This window comes from Fistularia commersonii, chromosome 26, assembly GCF_037954325.1.
Source record: "Fistularia commersonii isolate RoL2024-O1a breed Wild chromosome 26, RoL_Fcom_v1.0, whole genome shotgun sequence".
NCBI classification, from domain to species: Eukaryota; Metazoa; Chordata; class Actinopteri; order Syngnathiformes; family Fistulariidae; genus Fistularia; species Fistularia commersonii.
The window spans coordinates 7,904,599-7,926,094 of NC_141309.1; the positions used below are offsets into that span (position 1 = coordinate 7,904,599).

The following is a 21,496-nucleotide window of genomic DNA, read 5'->3' on the forward strand; positions in this document are numbered from 1 at the left end:
AAGTATATTAACATGTATAGCTATCAACGCCGTTTACAAAAAAGGGAACATTGTGTGTGTGTGTAACCCCCAGGTAAAAATGGAAGTAATCTGTAGAGACAGGTGATAAATTCTGCAAAAAAAAGATCACTCCACTTTGGTACTCCTGTAGGGCACATGAAAATTGAATCAGATGTTTACGCAAATAAACATTTTGAGAATACTAACTTTGCCTTCTATCAAGAGAAAAGTCACCTCCTCCGTTTCTGAGTTGAAATTAATATTCAAGAAATTCAAATTTGGGAACCAAAGACATGAGTTTCACTAAATTTGGAGAAAAAGATCAATCAAATAGTGGGAGGTCTCAAAAATGTGACACAACGCACCTGAGAGAGTATATTTGACTTGGAGAGCTGTATAAAATCATGGTAGTCAGGTAGAGTCAAGCATTTTCATTAACAAACGTTTCACTTCCATTGTTCCTCCAGGATTAACCTGTTATCTCATGAGGACAGTCTCATTTATAAGCATACAAGTTGAGCGTGACACGGGCAAATTTCTAAAAGAATATAATAGTGCCACAAAGACACCATTTGGCGACGGGAAAATAAGAACAAGCGAACAACCAGACAACGAGTGATACTTGATTTTCAAAACTGAAGGAAGTGGAGAAAGGAGAATGAGATGAGAAAAGAGACTGATGCGGTGACAGAAGCTGAACAGGGGGAGATAAAGGCTTCTGGTGAGAAAGAGGAAAGGGGATTACAGAGACAGAAAAAGAGGCAGATGGGGAGTGTAGAGGTGATGGGTGCTGGTGGATGAGCCCCGAGATGAATACTCGTAAGATCTGTAAACTTTCATATTCAAATGTTGAGGATTCTCACTGAGCTGTGTTTCGGTTAGCCAGGCACCCTGCTGTGACCTCCTTCTGCAAATTAACAAAAAAAAAACTACAAAAGCACCCAGGCTAAACTAGGCTAGATTGACTAAGAGAGAAAGCAAATTACTATGTGCTGTGCTGAAAACATGTAATACACAACAGAGCCAATGAACAAACGGCAAATGATGCCTTGTAGTATACGCTGAATTAAATTGTATTCTTTTCTATTTGCTATATGTGAGACATCATATCAATGGAAAAGTAATTCTGGATTGATCCGAGTCCCATTTGAGGGGTTGAATTACTGTTATTATTTCTTGAATATACTTACCCACAAAAAAAAACTAAATTACCCTTTTATACCTCTGCCATGCGCTCAAAGCACAGAATAATGCTAGTAAAAGTGACACTATGAGATATCCACTTTGGGGAAATAGTCTCAATGAAGCTCTTCACTTTCAAGTTGAATAGAACACTACAGAAAAATAAATAGAGCAAATAGTATCAATTAGTGACAATGGTGGAAAAATATAGACGAATCACCCAACAATGAACTGAGCCCACAGCTCATCTAAGCTGGGATGTTTTCCTTTAGCATTAGCGGCATCTTTCTTTATGTATCGTGTCAAATATCCGAGGCATACATTTAATGAAGTTACTTTCACTCAGGGCACTTGACATACCGTCGCATTTACAGTTTTGAAGTGGTTGTAAATTTGGCACTTTTCTTTCAACTGAATGAAATACGGGAATTTTGCAGCGGAACATGAAAACTAAAATGCGCTCAAGTATCGACGGGGGCGAGTATAAAATATAAAAGAGGACAAGCAAGTACACAGTAGATCATTATGAATACTAACATTTATCTGCTGAAAGGTAGGCGAGAAAAGACAAAACAAAGAAGAAAAAAAGGGGAAAACACGGGTGCTCTAATCACTTGCACAAATCAAAACTCAAATGAACAGAACAAAAAGTACTTCTAATGTGTCGCTCTACTTCCTGTTTCATGATCATAAGATAATACTACAGAGAGGCATAGTAGAAGCATGCTGTTTGAACTTTTTTTTTTCCTTCCTGCTTGTTCGATCCCCTGTCTAATTACCAAGTCACAGTTTAATATAGAGCGGCCACATAATGACTGACGCAATTCGCTGACATCTGACTTTGGTTGTGAGGTCGGATTAGTATCGTCATCATGATCACGGTCGCCCAACAGTCACGCCGGCTCTTGAGCGTGCCGACAAAGGGACACCACCTGTGGATGGGAAAAGCGTTGGCTTCTTGGGCCCCTGACAACTCTTGTGAGAAAGAAGATGGACTCTGGCATGAAAGAGAGAGCAGTGATCAAGCTGTTGCCCCTGCTGAGGACAGCCCTGTGTGTGACAGCCAAACACTTTCCCTGATTAATCAAGCCTAGCAGAGGGGCTTTATGTGCCATTAAGAGCCTTGCTAAATGACTGCACTTCATTCATTAAAGTGGAGCATCCTCTGCGGTTGGAGTGGCTGTGCTTGCCAGATAGACAGACAGTCATACAAGTGAAAACTGGGAGAGGGGTGGTTGGGCAGAGAAAAGGGTAGCAGGGTTCACCGAGGCAAGATAAACAACGACAAATATAGACCCATTACGATGCTGAATAATTCATTTTGTACGCACTTCAAGAAAACAACAGAGGGGAAAAAAAAACATAAGCCCAGACAACCATGGGGGATTATGGAGTCTTTATTCCAGTGAATAGCATCTTCAAAATAAAGCTGTTTATGCACATGGCTTGTCAGGGAAAGTTTGAGTGTTTGGATCTTGGCTAAAGCACTTTAGGTTTAAAACCAGGTTCTATTGAACTAAACTGCTGCATTTTAGTTGAGCAGAAGTTTTAATGCATTAAATCTGTTCATGGGACTTAAATTACTTGTTACAAATGGAGTCATTTGTTCAAATTACATGTAGCTGGCTGCATAAAGTGCTTTGTATGGCAAGCCTTTTGAAATACATAGAAATAGGAACGCAAGCGTATTCATAGAACTTTAGGAATGCAGGTGTGATGGAATACAGAGAAAAGGAAAAAATCTTGATTTGCATGCTTTCATAAACATCGAAATAAAAATGAACATTTTGTATGTACTACGTGTCCTAACATTAGTCTGTATTCAGACATGTGCGACACCAGCGCCAACACTGACAGATACCAACAGATCTCTGAGCAGCTTGCACATGTAATGGAAATACCTGTAATTTTTGTTCACATTTTTGTTTCAGTTAGGACGACGTAAAGCAAGTAGAGGTTAAACGTGTGGAAAAGCTAAATGATTTTTCTTTTCGATTTGAAGGCCTAGTAAAGGCATCAAAAGTAACAATGGATTGAAAAGTTAGAGTGAGAGCAAGAAGGAGAGGGAAGAGGAAGACAGAAAATAGAGGACAGAGGGAAAGAGACAGAGAAAGTAAATGATTAATGAAAGGAACTGGGAACCGCAGCAAGGGGAGGTCAGGCTGAAGCAGAGGAGGAGTGATGCTACAGCCTGTGAACAATACCGAAAAGGACAGCATTATGAACATGCCTGCTGCTGTCACACACATTTATCTGGGAGGTACTCTGAGACATTGTGCTCCTCTTAGGCCGATCCATCCCAACAACATCTGATCTGATCTGAACCTATAATGAACCTTACTTGCAAGCACTCCAAGAACTAGAAGTGGATTTGTATACTTCTCCCCTTTTTCAAAACTATTATGGTCACTGAATGACCTATCGGGGGATATTATATTGTTATTTACCCAGTGTCGTAGGCCGATTATCAATTATTCAAATGTTCTACAAGCTAGAAAACCTGGTACACTTATGAGGTGCAAATAAATAATGCTTATATGACCATGTGAAAGAGACAATATACATTGAAATTAAAGGTTTTGAAATATTGCAAGAGTGGAAAAAAAACCTCCATTAAATACCATTGCTCAGACAACTACATTCAATTAATCCCCAACTGGAAGTGTGCTGTGGCTGTTCACTGATGCATTTCTAATTGGTATTTTTGCTGATGGTCACAAGTTAAATCTATATTCTCCATTACCCTTCTACGGAAACCCCTGGAGTCTTTCTCTAATGGCTCTAGCTGAATGCAATGCATTTGTATATGAGATATTCATATGAAAGTGTGTTCTCAGTGAGGCTGATAGACTTCTGCATAAACTGTATTTGCAGGATAGGTATGTAGATGAATGTGGAGAGGATACAGTGGGAAGTTCATTCTAGCCTTAGAAATTAAAACCACATAATCTTAGGAGAGGGACTCACACTCACATAAACTTTCGTTTGCTTACATTTCCTGTTTTGTTTCTCCTAGAGCAGACACACACATTGCACTGCACAAATGTTTGTCATGGTCCTTATTTCACTCACATCAACATCACAAGCTCTGAGTTGCGATTTGTCTGCGGGACAAGCCTGGATGCTGCGATATGGCCGGGCAAAGTCAAGCATATACAGTGCTGGTCAAGGTTTGTCGATCTGACTGTCATCAGACTGAGCGGTCAACTTATTGAGATACATCTTTGCATCAAACAGTAAATGACCCTATGACTGAAACCGAAAGACGTGCACTACAATATTACCATCTTTAGCATGCACAATATGAGCTACTTTTCTGTAATTGTGCATTATATATGCGCTCCCAAGTTACTCCTTGCAAGAACTCCCCGTATCTCAAACGTACTATTTTCCTTCTTTGTTTTAATTCTGTGTGCATGTCAATAAAAACATCACCAGTTTTATAATATTGTGCTGTACACTTATGTAGAACAAAATGGTCAACTTGTGAATCTCTTTGTTAGAAGGCACAAGGCTTTTGGTTATAGAGTACTGAACAATTTAATTAAACTCTTGGGTTTTCCCCTTTTGATATAGAAATGTGAACCTTCAGGTTACAACCAGGGTCAGTCAAACAAAACACAAACCTTCACAGCCCCTTTTGTCTTTTGAGACTGCGATTTATCGAGATGGAGATTTTTTTAATATTGGCCGACATTCTTCTAATTTACAATGTCTGGTGTCATGTCTTTATCACTAGATAGGGAGATCTCAGTGCAGTGTTATATCACTTCATTTGTGCTGTAAATTACATGAAGAAGCTGAAAATCAGTGGAGCGTTGGCTGAAACAAGAAATTGATGTTGTAATGCATCGTAAAAAGAACTGGTGAGGAAAGCCTTTGAGTGTCAAACTATAACATTATCCCATTAAACCAAGAGAGATGCCACCAGCTGTTGAGTACAGCATAATGCAGTTTATTTCACTGATGGTTTGATTATAAGAAACAGTTCATTTAAGTTTATATATTCAGGAGGCACTTCTGTACACAAGCATAAGGAGACCTCTCCTGCAAAGAGAAGATGTTGCTAGTAGGAAGGTGAAATGTCATGCTTAAAAGGTTTAAGTCCAAAGAATGAAGTTCATATCCTGATGCAGAGGAAGAAGCTTGTGTTTCTTGGCTCACCTCAAAGCAGACCTTTTGTTTACCTTTCATTAAGTAGATATCCCACAATCCTTCCCTCCCCCTCTCTGCTCTCGGAATAGTCCAGTATGTCAGGTAGGAAATAAATAAAGAAAAAAATAAACTAGCCACCTGAAGTAATATACTCTTACAACAAAGTTGTGATGTTTCAGCTGTAGGCTTCATCAATTTATATGCAGAAAAGATTTCAAAATTGTGTGTTTCACATTTCATATTTAATGAGAGAATGATATATTTTTCTCTGTTTTACAAAAGGCTACTGTATGAAAAAAAATCTCCTACTGGCTTACAAACTAATAAGCTGCAATGCATAATGCGTTCGTGTGTGTGTGTGTGTGTGTGTGTATGGGACTGTACTGCATCAGAATAAGTTGTTTTGGGTAACACAGACAGAAGAGACATTGAACAATATGTCATTGGCTGATAACGGCTAACTTATAGATATCACAAGTGCAACAACAGTTACCAACCTCCACCCTATGTTGTAGGGTCTGCACAAACTGTGCCCAAACAGACTACACCCAAACCTGGGTGCCATTTTAATGGCGTTCCAGCCGTTAGCCAGTAGAAAAATGTGAAGGTTCTTTTTCTACTGATCTCCAACATAAATTAAAATAAAAGTCATTTTGTAATTATTGCTCATTTGTTCCGTTCAAATTAAAATTAGCTGACATGTGAAATTGCTGAGGCTGAAATATTGATGCGGTCCTGGAAAACTATAAACAGGGCGCAACGCTTTTAACAAAATGATTGTGCACTCAAGATGCTGATAGATGCTTAAGATCTTTGCCTCCTGCGTGTATTTTCAAAGACTTTCAACAATAAAGGCTGTGTTAAGGGGCTAACCAGGGAACTTTATAGGCTAATCTCCTAGTCAAACTGGCTCTGCTGTATCTGCGTCTTCTAACTTGTCTGCTGGCACAGCAACTTTGCAAGAATACCTGTAATTGCTGAACCGTTTTGTCGACTGATATGCGTATGTGTATGAGTGAGCTTTGAGCACAGCGCGTAATATTAGGTAATCTAGATCGTACTTGCACAGCCAGAGAGGGTAAATTACATCAATCTCAAGTGAACAAATTATCAGTAATTCTATAAATATACATAAATAAACAATGGGCAGATTTAGTTGAGAAATCAACCACAAAAACATTAAAAATGTTTTAAAGTTGGAGGGTAGACAGTTATAATCTCCCTCTCCCTGTAGTTTTCGTGTCATGTCAAATTGACATTAATGCTTTCCCCACTCCTTTATACGAGAAAAATACTTCTTATTACATACTTTGTGATTTTTAGAATGCCATATTATGATTCAGGTTCATCCTCACACTGAACCTAATCTGTATTGCAGGCAAAAAATGTTAAATAATGTAGTATTTGGATGGTGTGTATCAAACAGGCCTCACTAGCTGGCGGCAGGATGCCCTCCCTCTCTTGGATCTTAAAAAGAAAAGCAAATCATTGCAACAGGAATTAAGACTTAAGCAGATAATACAATAAAATAGGAAGCCTCCCCTTGCTTCATACAAGCTCAATCAGACAAAGTGAAACAGTTCTTGTTCTGTCAGCAGAGCAGAGACGCTGCTGTCTCACAGAGCAGACAACAATGCCCAGGGCTGAGATAACAGGAAATGCCAGCTTATCAGAGAGTGGGAGAAACAGAGAGAAATAGTGAGGCAGCGTGATGGCTAAGCTCAACATTTACCAACACACTAATTGAGTAAAATCCTCAGTCATAGGTTGTGGACAATGGGCCGTCTTTCACAACATGTAAAGAGGAAAGCAGTTGCAAATCCATCACTTTCTTAATTTGAGTTCCATTTCAATGGATTTGATTTGTTTGGATTGAGTCACCTCTCGTGGGGAGTTTGTTTAATTTCACAGCTGAAGGAACACCAATGATTCTTCGAAGTGATTTCCTTGTTCAACTTTGTCTACAAGCTATTACAGTAAATCTTAAACACAATACAGCCATAAAGCCCAGAAATCATAAATGCTGTTGACAGACAAGAATTGGAGTTTTGAGTACTACACTCAATGGTCATGCAAGGTTAATTACCGTAATCTTTAAAAGTTTGATTTCGCAGTTTCGTCAGAAAAAAGCGGAGTTTGGTAGATTTTGAAAGTGCAATGTACCCTAAAGCGATGCTACAACAAGGTTAGCTCTGACTAAAACATGTCCCAAAGTATGGTTAGTAAATTCAAACGATATTAACAATATTTATGGAAAAATCAGATAACTTGATCTACCCACTCGTTTACCTGTTTCAGTATAACAAAATACCAAAGAACAGCATTTACGACACAGCAACTAGATTCTACCGGCCTTTTTTTACAAAAGGAAATAAGAGATAGAAAACCTGGAGGCTAAAAGAGGTTTTTTTTAAAAATGATATACACATTTGACCATCTTCTATAGTGCGCTTGGCCTCAAGCTTTGGCTTTTGCAGGTTAAACATGTACTTACACACATGACAGAAAGTTTCAGAATCTTTTTTATATATCATAAGTTATCCAAAATCTATTATTTCAAGTATCATCTTTGTTCCCTCGACTTAATCATTTGATGATTAATCAACTCAATGGGGCATGACATATTTCCATCATGCCAGCCTAAAAATAGTCCAAATTCCTTGCTGTTAGAACATAAGATCAGGAATGTAACAGACAGCGAAGCTCCCGTCTGTCACCATCCAACAGCACACCTTCATTGTCCGGCTCACACAATGCAACATTCCACAATCAGCAGCAACTCCAACAAAACCCAGAGGGAGAAAGAGACAACTGGGAGGACTGCACAGCTTTAATCTTAGGATTAGAATTCCTTTCTACAAAACCCTAATAAGCTCCTATTCTTTTGAACAACAAAGCTATGAGATGAGATTTTTTTTTTTTTAAAGAACTGATACAGATGAATGAAATCTTTCGCAATTTCGGGGACAATGTGATACTATTACCGCGTGTATAGAAGCTCTATTAAGTATAAATAAATTGCTTATGATTTCATGAAAAAATGCATAAAACGCTTGTATGAATAACTTGTGAATTATATGTAGTGAGTTGTGTGTAAATGAATAGTCATTAAAATCAAAGTCATAAATACACCCTCTTTGTACTCCATTACATAAAATTCACATTAAACACCAGAGCAGTCACATTGCTGCTAGGCGCAAGCCGTATTGTGTTTCACTCATTAATCCTTTCTGCCTCTATATTGCTGGATAATAGCATTAACAGAACCTTTAAAAGTCAAAACTTTATATCAGCAAGTTAAATCCCAAGCAAGAGTTTATACTGCTTTTGATTCAGTGAACAGAAATGTCATCAAGGACTTCACCGGGACGAGGAGACAGACCCCTGTCTCAAACTCACAGCGTACGTGGTCAAGTTAAGGAGGTGATAATGAATTGAACTGAAGAAGTCTCGACTTCATAACCAAACAGTGTGACATAGAGGAGCTGAGGCGAATATGTTTGTGTGTGAGCAGGAAAGAGAGCAAGAGCGTCTTAAGCAGTTCCTAAGTCTGGCCGTCACGCATGCTTAACCTTGCGCTAGTGCCTGTGTGATGTGGCTTGCATATCAATGATGGAGGAATATCAGCAGAGGAGCCTCCAACCAGCCTCCCCTGCACTTGGCAGGCAGCAAAAGCTCAGCTGCATCCACAGTCTGGCTGGTCACACTAATGACATTATCATGCATGCAATGAGTGGACAAGACTTTGGTTCTTTCTGTTAACCTTCATGTTGTTATTTTGTTTATTTGAATGTTGTAAATGTACAACTCAGCATTACCAAACTGTATTTTGCTGTCCTATTTCCCCCCTTCTCCAGCTCTACATGTACAGTGCGGGGGGCGGGGAGGTGGGTAACGGCTACAGGTAATTGATTTATTCCAACGACTGCATGATTTGGACAGGAGTTTGACCCTTTCATTTTTTGTTGAAGACTAAATACTCAATATTCAAAATAAAAATCATGTGAAATTCCTCACACATGGTCATCTTTGCCAAATAGCTTAAGTAATGCAAAAAACAGCAAACATGAGCTCCCATAAATTCTTTTAGCACATCATCCCCAATCCAGTTTTGGCTTTTTCATACATGAAATACATGGCAGGAGTTTTCCCTGCGGTTCTTCGACAATGGATGGTTTAATTTCAGACACGCTGCCTGACAGACTGTCAGCATTTGTCCTCGTGGAGAAATCGGTGGGCCGATAGCCTTGGTGCAAGGGAGCAGGTGGGGTTAAAGACCATTTAATGTTCAATCAGACTTCCTTTGATATTTACTTTTAAATATACAGCCCACCCTGCTTAGGCCTGGATAATTTTAGTTTTGCCAAGCATGTCTGAAAGGGGCTTAAGATAACTGCTGACTGTCAAAGTGTTGGAAACACTGCTGACATTTTAAGAACCTCTTCAGTCTACTTTTTCATTTTTTTCTTATAATATTAGTTTGTTTCACCCTTCCTGTCACAAAATTCTCGAGACCTAAAGGCGCATTGCTCTCTGAAAGAGATTCTCCAGATCACCGCCCCCGTTGGGTATTTATAACAAAAACAGCCAGACTTGGCCGTTGTAACTAAGTTGTAGTTAAACTGAATGTTAACGTAATGCTGTATAACATCACCCGGTGGGGTAGCATCATGCTGCCTTTGTGTGGCTTGGTGCAAATGAAAAAAGCATTAAAAATGCGGTTGTCGTTGCAATTGCTTTGCAGACTCTGATCTCACTAGTTGTGTGTTTTCCAAAGGATAAGCATTTTTTTTCTCTAGGGCAGGCTGAATGCAACTAGGCACTTTATTATCTTTACGCTCTTAGGAAAAAAATGCAACTCTCCCAGTCACGTCACTGCAGTCTAAATGCATACTGGTTGTTGGTACAGTTTAACCTGTCTAACATAAATAAAGGTAACGTTGTGGCTTTTCCATTTATGCTCCAAACCAACTAAAAACTGACACTTGGAAACCTAAAAAAAAAAAATGAAGTCAGTCAGCTCGGCCCTCCATAACTGAGAGTGTGGAGTAAGTGTTGCTTTCACAGCTAAAGCTCAGGTTACAGGAAGTATTTCAAGGAGAGCATCCCTACCGTGCTGCGGTTTGGAACAGCTGTGCATATTTGGTGTCACCAGTGGGCAACAAAAAACTTCCTGACAAAACCACAAGTACCACCACTAACAAGACGAGCAAAAGCAGCATGGGGTTGTACTTTCAAGTCACGGTCAACAAAGCCTCCCATGGAGTGCCGCCTCCCCTCCGTCATGCACCACCGTTGCTGCTAATTTGAACCGTCACCTTCCTAAATGTCCATATCTCAATCTGAAAATAAACTTGATGTGCCATCACAGACAAGAGCAAAGTGACAGCGAGATGCGTCGTTTGAAAAAGCACCAAGAGTAGAGTCAATGGGAGATGAGAAGCGATATGATGGTGCACTTCTAATTAAAACAGAAGCATTCAGGGACACCCATAGACTCCCAGGGGACCAGCATTCAGTAATAAAATCACTCTTGCATACCCTTTGTCTTTTGGAGAGCGAGAGATAAAAGACTTTGAGGAATGCGGTGCTAAAGCCTTCTTTGTGACATTTCTTCCTCACGTGGCAACTGAAGCCGTTAGTGGATCTCTCTGAAGAATCCCAACATGTAGTGTGATGATCTAGTCTGCTGATTGACAAGTCATACCTGTCTCTGACTGTGTTGATCAGACCGCTCCCTAGTCTGCAAGCATGCACACACTCACACACACACACATGCACAGCTCAATGACAATCTAATGCTTTGATAGCAGTTCTATGGCAAGTTACATTTTTGCCAGCAGGGATAAGAGTGAGACTTGAGGGGATGCCGGCAGATAAAACAGGACTTCTAACAGCTTCTATGTGTTCAGCAGGTTACAAAGTGTTTTCGATCAGTGCCTTGTCAAGCTGTCATCATCGCTTTTGTTTGAAGACAGTAAGAAAAAAAAAAAGGGGGGGGGGGTATCTAAGCTAGATTTCTTCTCTGATTTCTTTTCAGCCCGGATTAATGCTGATCTAAAATGCTGTGAGGATTAAAACAGTGACAGCGGTTTAAAGATGTCTCTCATTCACCGGCAGATTTTGGTGGGCAGAAACAATAGCGGCTGGTGACAGTTCTCTGTGTCCTCGCACTTGTTCACAAGCCCGGCGAGGTAAGAATCAGCATAGCGAATGTTGTACTTCTTATGGGATGACAGAGAGACAGAGGTTAATTTTAAGGGACAAAACCGATGAGGAAAATTCCATCGCTACTTGTGGAGATGTGCTCACCTTTCGCTCTCTGTTGAAAAAACACGGCAAAGAGCAGATACACATTTTTATACAATTCTCTAGGGACTGAGCAGAGAGGACTGGATCTTATCTGAAGCTGATATTAACCTGGCAGCAGTGTTATTTGGAGTGAATGGGGATCTTAATGGGACTGTTTCACTCCAATGCTGAGCCTAAACAAATTTGATGTGACCCTTTCTATATCTCTGTAAGTGACTTAAAGTGCTACAAAGGTGGATTTGTGTAAAGAATAGTAATCGGACTCACAGTCACCGTGAGGCCAGGAATTATGATGTTCCTTTAATCCTCATCTTAACAACATATTCTCACCGCTAACATCTCAGATATACAGTAGGCGCGGGGTAAGTTGCTCTTCATTTGAAAACGTGACCGATCCACTCACGCGGCAGTTTCGGACAAGCTGAGCTGTTCAAGAGATTCTTGATGTGGCCCATTAAGTATAAGACCTTTATATATAATGAGATGGATCAAATAAACACCAGACTTTTACAACTATAGATCAAGTCCTGCTGATGAATGTAAATTCCACATTAGCGGCGTATCAAGATACATTTTAGAAGTAGGGAGATACGGGGGATATGTTGTTTAGTATTAGTACAATCACCACCACCATAGATTATGAGTACAAAACAAAACAAAAAAAAAAGTTACAATTAATCTCCCTGTCTTTATATAATATAGTTCAACAGATGCACCAGAGTAAAACACCAAAAATACAAATACAGTACCTGTGAACATATTGGCACAGTCTTTAAAGGGGAGGGACAAGGCTTCCATGGTGGCCTTGCATACGTTTCTGATATTGGTTTTTAAACACTCATTTCAGGGTGAGACAGTTGGATTGATTTTTTTTTAGGGTACACACGGTATAATTATCATGATAGGAAGAGTAGAGATATCAAACAGTATTTGAAGCGTGGTTGATGACGCGCATTGTCATGAAGACACAAACACTCTTAATCTCTCTTGGACACTCTCCAATTTTGATCTCTAGTGACATTTTAAATGTGCATGGCAACAATTAGCACAGATGTCTTCATTTTTATTCATCTTAAATTTGTCAGGGAAGTAACGCATATGCTCTGGCAACATTTTCTCTCGTATCTTCTCTCCTGCAGTTGTCCTGTCTCAAGGATGTGAAATTTCAATATTGGACAAAATAACCAGCGGTGACATGCATCAGGTGGCAGCGAACATGGACAAAATCAGTGCGGTTGTCGGAGACAGTGGCCGCATATAGTATGTGGGTGCTGCTCTAATTTCATTGTAGTTTGCCTGTAATATGACTCACTCTGTCAGAGGCAGAGTGGCAGCTTGAATTGCTTCTTTTGGATAAACACTCCCAGCATGCAATGCTTTGCCTCACTCTGCGAAATGCTGCATTGGCAACCTCCTGGCAGGATTCTGAGGTGTCTCAGTTCAGAAGTAACTGTGTGTCTGTATGTGTGCGGAATGATGATCCACAGCCCCAAAAATGCTTACGCCTGTACCAGATGGCTGCCAGCTGCAGTACAAACTGAGCAACAATGACACTTTTGGACGTTGACAACAAATAAATGCAATCATGTGGTAATAATGTTAAATGCATTCCATAGTGCTAATTTGTTTTTCATCTCAGAACTCACCAGGGTTATTCTAATTCTCTCTTTGCATGTTTGTGTATAAGCCTGTCCCACTGTGTGTATGTGTGAGAGTGTGAAAGAGAGATAAGGTAAGGATGAGTTGGAAGCGTATCTGTGTTTCAGCCAGGATTTGCATTCAGTCTCACTGCTGTAATCTTGTTCTATGATTCATGAGACAAGACAAGGCAAAAACGAATGTATACGAGGTAATGCCCTGCAACTCACCGAGGACCGCTGAGAAACGCAGACCTATGTGGAATGTGTCCTGCTATTGCCAGGGACTGAAACTGACACTTGTTGAACAACTGCAGTACACAGTCAGTGGCCATGTACTGTCACTTCTTATCAAAATCAAGTGCAGACCGTAACACAGGTATGGCCAGCAAAGGGAGAAAAGACTTGAACAGTGCTGCTGCTTGACGACACACACAACCACACACACACATGCAGAGAGAGGAAGAGAGAGAGACAGAGAGAGAGTCAGAAATTTCAAAGTTGTCCATTTTCTCACAAATATTCAAAATATGTAGAATGCGAGCACATCACATGGGATTTGCAGTTATTTTAAAACTCACTGACTTGTTTCCTGCAGCCACTGATTTTATGTTCGCATACACCGAAAAAAGACCGACTCAACCGAGTCACACCGGTTTTTGTCGTATCACAGGTGATATATTTTGCAGTGGAGGCCGGGCCTCGCCTGTCATCAGGGAAAGAAAAAAATGCAAAATGATAAAATAAATGAAATGGTTATATTTATTCAGTGATTTGTACTTTAAAGTTATTTTCCACGTAGCTTTACCAATTTTAGTTTTTTTTTTTTTTTTCAAAATCGCTATAAAAAACTCACATTTACCGTTCAAATGCGGTGATGACGTCAGTGCCTCACCAGCCATGAACCTCACCGCACGTCGCTGTATGTATGCACCTTACATTCCAGAAAACATTGTCGAATGTGAAATGTTGTTCTTATTCCTCAAACCTGCTCGGTGAAGTTAGTAATATGACTGCATTGGCCTGTCGCTCAAACGTCAGAGTAGAACATTCAGCTGAAACAAATTGTGGAAATATGAACTGACAGAATAAAAAGACAAATCAACGACGAATCACAAAAGTGATCGCTTTCAGTGTGACTAACAGAATTTCCTGATTTTTTTGACTGTTGGCTGGAGGAAGACAACAATATTACAGGCATTTTTCGCTGTTTAATGACACTCTTGTGTTTAACTGTCAATAGTAGCCAAGGTTAGAAATATCCTCACTGAAGACTAGCTGGACTACTTGCAAAACCAGGAGAATTACTTCTGAAGAAAAGAAAATGTAAAATCCGAGTTTCAAATAGCTATTGAGCAACCAAAACAATTATTTGTGCTTAGTGTTAAAAAAAAAACTCTTTCCCTCATCTGGCCCTCCATCTACATCCCCATTTCTATCAAGATCATGTAAGCGATAGGAAGCTTCACTATATGGCAGTATGCTGGAGCGCTGAGCTTTCAAATTCGAGTTGAGTCTATATTCCAAAAATTCCCAGTTTATTTGAGAACAATGGAATATAAAAGGAACCCATGAATAAGTGTGCCCCAAATCTGACTGGGATTTTCTTTGGCTCAAGCTGCCCTCTTCCAAGTTTCACTTAATTGACAGAATAGTTTTTCATTATCCTGCCTCTACCTTTGAGGTTTGACTTGGATTATTGCATGCTATGTGGGTCAGGCGAACGTGAAGAGCCAGGGTGTGACGTGGGCAGATGCGGATACATTTTTGACGGACCTGTGGCCCACTTAAAGCAGCCAGTCTCACCCTACCGATATGGACCGCAAGAAAAGCAAGCTCAGATCAGATTTGGCCCACATTTAGACCGAAAACTCATTTCTGCCACAGTATTTTCGGCGACCTGGGTATCAGCGGTAATGAGCTTGGCCTTTATTCCAGAGATATTACAATATTACAATATAGCATTGAAAAATAATGATACTTTCTGGCATGTTTTGCAATTGGTTATGGTGTGTTTACATTTAAAAAAGACTACAAAACAAACAAACAAAAACATGATATACTATGTACTTTGTTTTTTTTTCTTTCTATCTTTTTTACAATAAACAGCCAGCCTAATTTATTATATACACATAACAGTAAATGGCTGTCATCCAATTGTCTCCCTTTTCCTTTATTCTGCTTTATCTAATTTGACCTCTAAGCTGCTCTGTCACTTGAATCTGAAAATTTAAACACTTGCATTCATGTATTAGGTCGTTTTTTATGCAAGGGGAGTGTCAGCTTAAAAAAAAAAAGCGTGAGAACACTAGTTTACAAAATTATAAGGGATGAAGAGAAATTAAACTTGATGAATTGCAAAAGTAATTCCAAGAATATTGGGCATCCAAACTTTTAAATCGCATTTAAATCTAATCATGCTACATTCTTCATTATTTGACATTCTGTGATTCTGTGACTAGAAACGTATTTGGGAATCTGTGAGACATTAACCGCAATGAAGAAAACAATCCAAATTGCATCTGTAGCAAAGACAAATTAAACAAGTTTGATGCTAATTACTTTCTCTCTCACTCCGTCGCCCGTGCACACGCACCGTGCGTGCACACACACACACACACACATACACACACAGACACACATACACACAGAGGTCAGACGCATCTAGTTCTCCCGTCTATCTACATGTGTGAGACTCCACAGCCTTGTATCAGCAGGGGTCCATTCCGAGGTCAATAGTACAACACTGTAAACTAATGATCTAGCGAATTCCCTCGCTCCTGTTCTTTCCTCTACTCCCTCTGTCTGTTGTTGCCCTCTCTCATCTCGGTTCCCCCGCTGTGCTGCAGAAATGAGAAACGACTCAGCAGCCCCGGTTGTGTCTATTCGGTTTCTTTGATATACACCACTGATAAACAAGACTGCTTTTTAAGAATCTCATTGTTGCTTCATTTTGGACTTTCAGTATCTGATGTGTTCTTGTCCCAGAGTTTGTTCTTTTGTTGAGCTTTGCAGAATAGCACGAGTCTAAAATTAAACTTGCTTTATGAGGCTCACATGAACGATGGTATGATTCTCTACAGCATGGAAATCTAATTTAAATGCCACACCGATATTGAAGTCTGCAGTAAAACACACTTGTGTACAGAGCGGCAATGTAGTGCGGACTTGGCTTTCTCACAGGTGTATGCAGATGGTCACACCGAGAATTTCCAACAGAAAAAGGATTTAATGTTGATTTAAAATTGTACATGCATGAAGTCCTGTCCTTCCCTTGGTCAATTGATCAAACATTGATAATTGTGTTCAACAGACATAGATGGCTATTCAGTAACAAGTGTTGACAGAAAAAGAAAACTGAACGCGAAATTACTGAGCACGGGCGAGGCATGGGAAATAGATTATTGTTTTTTTTTTTCATGTCTAGATTCCCAAATCACCCCCAAATGACTATTACAGACACCACAGCTTAAGTTGAAAGCAATTGCTCTGTTTCGTGGCTCTGACATTCAAACACGCGCTTTCCCTTCAAGCAGAGGCAAACCCCCTTCAGAGGTTTGAATCTCATAGCAAGAAATATCTGATCGATACATACAAGATTCTCTTGCCGAAGGGTTGCTGATCTGTGTGTCTGTAGCTCACTTTCCATCTGACTCTGAGCCAGTCATGCCTGGCTGCACCCAACTGAGCTACTCCTGCAGGAACCAGTATACAGGTGGTTTGTTATCAACGTAGCCCAACACCTAACCTTTCCTTAAATAAGTCTCATTTGTCTTACTGTGCTGGTCTCCTCACCTGGCACGGGAAGGTTAAGGGGGGCATCTCTTGTAATATTGTGCCAACTCGAGTTCCTGGTTTAAATTATAATCTGCTCATCGACACAGAAACACACCAAAATAAAAGGATTCCCATTGAAGATGAACGATCTCAGTGGGCTGCAGCCGGTCAGCAGCCGGTCACTGGAACAAGCCTCTCCAAGTGTGACGGCCTGTTTGACAACTCGGCTTGCGGGGCGGACAAACGCGGGGTCTCCAGGCGCCGCGTCGTCTCATATCGGCTCAACACCGTGAAGCGGCATATGCGATGATGTTAAAAATATATATATATTGATATATTTTATTTTTGATTAACTGGGACAATTCAATAGAAATAAATGCGGGAATATCAAGAGAGGAGTTGGATTCGAGATTAGATTAAAAAAAAAAAAAAACCTTAAAGGAGAAGAATCTGCATGCAAGCTGTGCTTGTGAATCTAAAATGGTCAAGCGACGTTGCAGCGTAAATCTACCCACCGACAAAACTCTATCATCCCCGAAATAAATGAAGCAGTCAACTTTCCCAGGCTTGCGGAGCTGAGCCGGGAGCCCCACGCCGCTCCCCTCCCGCAGCTCGGAGTGTGACTGCCCCCACGGCCGCCCGTCAACTTCCCCTCGCAGCGGCGGTTTCCTCCCCCCCACATAAATAAAACTTACTTTTCTCTGGCTTGGCTGTCGGACGGCACGTTGCTACTCTTGCCTTTGGCGTACATGCTTGCAGAGAGCTCCGATTGTCACGCACCTGTCAACCCATCACAACCTCCCTGGGCACAGCCCCGTCACCATGGCGACATAAGCAGCGGCGTCTCCTATTGGATGCCCCGTTATTCGGGACCGCCCACTCGCCATGGCAACCGCCAGTGATTGACAAGGACCTGACCACGCCTCTTATGAGAATAGCTCCACCTCTCTCTCTTTTCCCTCTCTCTGCTCTGTCTGTCTATCTGAAAGTCTGTTTGTCTGTCAATCTCCCCTTCCCTGGATGGAAAGACCCTACCATACACACACACGCTCACACGCACACACACACATAGACACACACGCATGCCTCCCTCCTCTTCCAGCGCAAAGGGGGGATTTGAAACCGTCCAACTTGGATTTTTATGGACAATCACACCCTCTACCGATGCACACACGGCGCACTGCGCAAACAACTATTGCAAACATGAATTGCACTTGCATCCGTTGTTTTATCAACAATGTTAATGCAACGTGTTGGGGAGGGACGTGCACTGCTATTCGGTCTCACAGGCAGCGCAGTCTACGTGTGCATGAAGAAGGTGCACAGTGGAGAGATGGGACATCTTATGAGCGCTGCGTGCTCCTACATGCCCTATGAGGCAATGCATATGTGGTGCTGCGCAGTAAGGGACAAAATAATGTACAGTGACATGCAACAAAGTTTAAATTAAAACCTGTTGAAGTAATACCCCAAGGGTTGTGAGTTTGGTAGATTGCATCATAACTGACGCGCACACACACACACACACACACACACACACACACTAGTGACTTCTTAATAGAAGGATGTGTGCGATTGGAGAAGTGCTATGTCATGCTGCTGTCCAGTCTGGCAGCTAACAAAGAGGAGGGTTCACTCCTCTGTCACAATGTATTCGTTGCAACTCTAGGGAGAGAGGGGGCACAAGAGGAGAGATGGATCGTGCCACGATTCCAGCACCTCTGACTGTTGGACAAACAGGCTGATTTATAGATATCAGCAAGCATGCATGTATAGGTGTGTGTGTGTGTGTGTGTGTGTCTGCTCATGGTGAGGGCATCGTGCCGGGGCAACGGCGTTTACATTCATGCAATACTACGGTATGGATGAGCGCTGTCCCCGACCCCTCCAACACCACCTGTTTTTCTTATTTGTACCCTCTATTTTCCTAATTTGTCCGGTTAACCCCTTCACCCTACAGAGATGCTGAAGGTTCCACCACAGACAATCAAGAACTTTTGTTTTTGGGATGATTCCCTCTGGGTCGATCACCATGACAACCACATGCAGGGATGTTTTATAGAGGATGGAGGAGGATGAGGGTGAGAGAGGAGTAGGAACGAATGAGTAAGAATGAGACTAGGAGAGAGGGCATGAATGTAAATGTTTTCTTCAAGTAATATATTTCAGGATTATTAGTAGAATGGTTTCAGTATTCAACATGGGAAGGATTTCTTTATGACACTAAATGCTGTTTTTCACCATCATCTTGCACCATATGCATCAGCGCAACAAAAGCAAAATTAGTAGAAAAAATGTGGGATTAGAGCAAGGGATGGAGGCAGAGGGGGCAATGATAGAAGGAAAGAAAGCAAATGGTTGTGCTGATAACAGAGGAAGAGGGGAAGGGGAGGGAAAGATCATCTGTGCTGAGTTGACCTCCATAAACATTGCTGTGCTCCTATCCCCCAAGAGGTAATGAACAGTTAGCCTCTGCTGAGTTTAGAGATTAACTTCTCTTCTCCTTTATCTCGGCACTGTTCTTCCCCCTCTCCATTCACTCATTGTCACACCGTGACCTCAGGCACCCGAGCTTGTCCATGTTTTACTGTCTTGCTCTCTGTAAGAGAGATTACCTACAAGCTATCACAGGCAATCGAACCCAAATCAAGTCCGTCAAAAACTCTATTTAAGCCCGAGGCACATTCAAGACCTTGATGGATTGTCTCTCGTGCCACATTCCCAAGCTTTATTTGGATTTTTCTGTCAAGCCCTTGGTTTTTCAATTTTTTTGACTTGTGGATGGCTCTTGGATTCCAACCCTCATTTGTGGAACTTGTACATTCAAATTGAAAGACAAAAGGAAATGTGGATATTGTATAGGGCAGTTTGATTTTTTTTTATTGCAAAAGTACACAAATCTAACAAGCCAAGGAAAACGGTAACACATCCGTATTTGAAGATTTTTTGTTCTTGCCATTTATCTTCATTCATATCAAGATGCAATGTATAATTTATTGGTGTACACAAGACTGCTGCTAGACTATGACTATAAATACTGATATTTTAATGGAGAGGAGAATATCCAGAACAATGAACACCAAGAGCAGTTGATAAAATATATGATCATCGTCAGCTTTTGTTTTCAAAGATTATCTGTCAAACAAGTGATGTTCAAACATTATATGAGTTCAGGGAATGTCGTTGGGAATTAATGTTATGGACCAAATCATCTATATCGACAGTATAGAAATGATTAGAATGATTATGTCACACTCTTTCACGTCCTGACCATTTCAACCTGTTTTCTCCTTTAGTTGGTTGTATGCATGTGATGGCTTCTGTTGTGCTACAGGAGGCAAAGTAGATCACCAACAGAAGAGAACAGAAGTAGAGCTAATGGTGTGAAAATTGTCAGAATGTATGAAAACTGTTACGATAGTTTGTGTGACTAATGTACTGGCAGGCTTGTTGACCAGCTGACTGAGTGACTGACAGGTCAGGATATCCAGGCTTTGTTAGCTTGAGAGTCGGGCTGGCTGAAGATTTAATCCATCATGAGAGACAAAGCTCTTTCTGCCATTCACACATCCAGTGTAATCTGTGGCCCTGAGTTGACTGAAAAGAATACAAAATGTTACTCTCTTATCACTTAAAAGCCAAACTGTCAAGAGAGCAAAGTCTCTGAGAAAGACACTGAAAACACTTCAGGATAAGACAAATAAACCCAAACAAACAATATCATGTCCCTGGCCAAACCGAAATGGAAAAGGGCAATAACCGATGTTAATAAAGCAGATACCAAGCGCAAAGCTGTTTTAAGACACATTTGAAACCATATTTATTCCTTTCCATCACCCATCCATCCATCCATCCATCCATCCATCCATCCATCCATCCATCCATCCATCCATCCATCCATCCATCCATCCATCCATCCATCCATCCATCCATTTTTAATCTCTGTGTATTCCGTAGAATTGTTTCATTTTCTTTTTCTTTTTAATCCTCCTTGTTTGGAATTTGGAGGTTAACGCCCAAATGTAGAACACATTCAAACAGAAGGAAATATAAATGGAGGTTTAGTACAAAACAAGGGAGATTTTGAAGGTTAGAGGTTGACTGTCTGAAAAGGTTGGATAGGAAAAGGGAATTCCTTGGAGACCTTGGAGCTTGCAAGCAAGGATGAGTAGGTGGACGCCTGGCTGAAATGTTTAAGACACTTGGCAAACAGAGAGGCCTAAGGGTACAATAGATGCACACACTGAAGAACAGGAAGTCAGGTGTGTTCACTGAGTTAACTTTGTACAAGAATCGATCCTAAATTAAGGAGATGCAAAATGAAAACACAAGTGAGCAATGCCCTTGAATACCAATCACGACAGAGGAATCTGGCACAGTGGTGAGGGTTCTGAAAACCCCCAAATCCATAAACAAAAAAACAAAAATTAAAC

At 40.8% G+C, this 21,496-nt stretch overlaps 1 protein-coding gene across 1 annotated transcript in view; it reads right to left on the reverse strand.

Annotated features, from left to right (window-relative positions):
• LOC147218483 (single-stranded DNA-binding protein 2) overlaps positions 1 to 17,887 on the reverse strand; it is a 51,740-nt gene extending 33,853 nt beyond the window's left edge. The window contains exon 1 of the mRNA XM_086173426.1: positions 17,759 to 17,887. Coding sequence (XP_086029552.1) covers positions 17,759 to 17,814 — 56 coding nt within the window. The 5' untranslated portion in view covers positions 17,815 to 17,887. The remainder of the gene's footprint in view (positions 1 to 17,758) is intronic.
• Between the last annotated feature and the right edge of the window lie 3,609 nt (positions 17,888 to 21,496).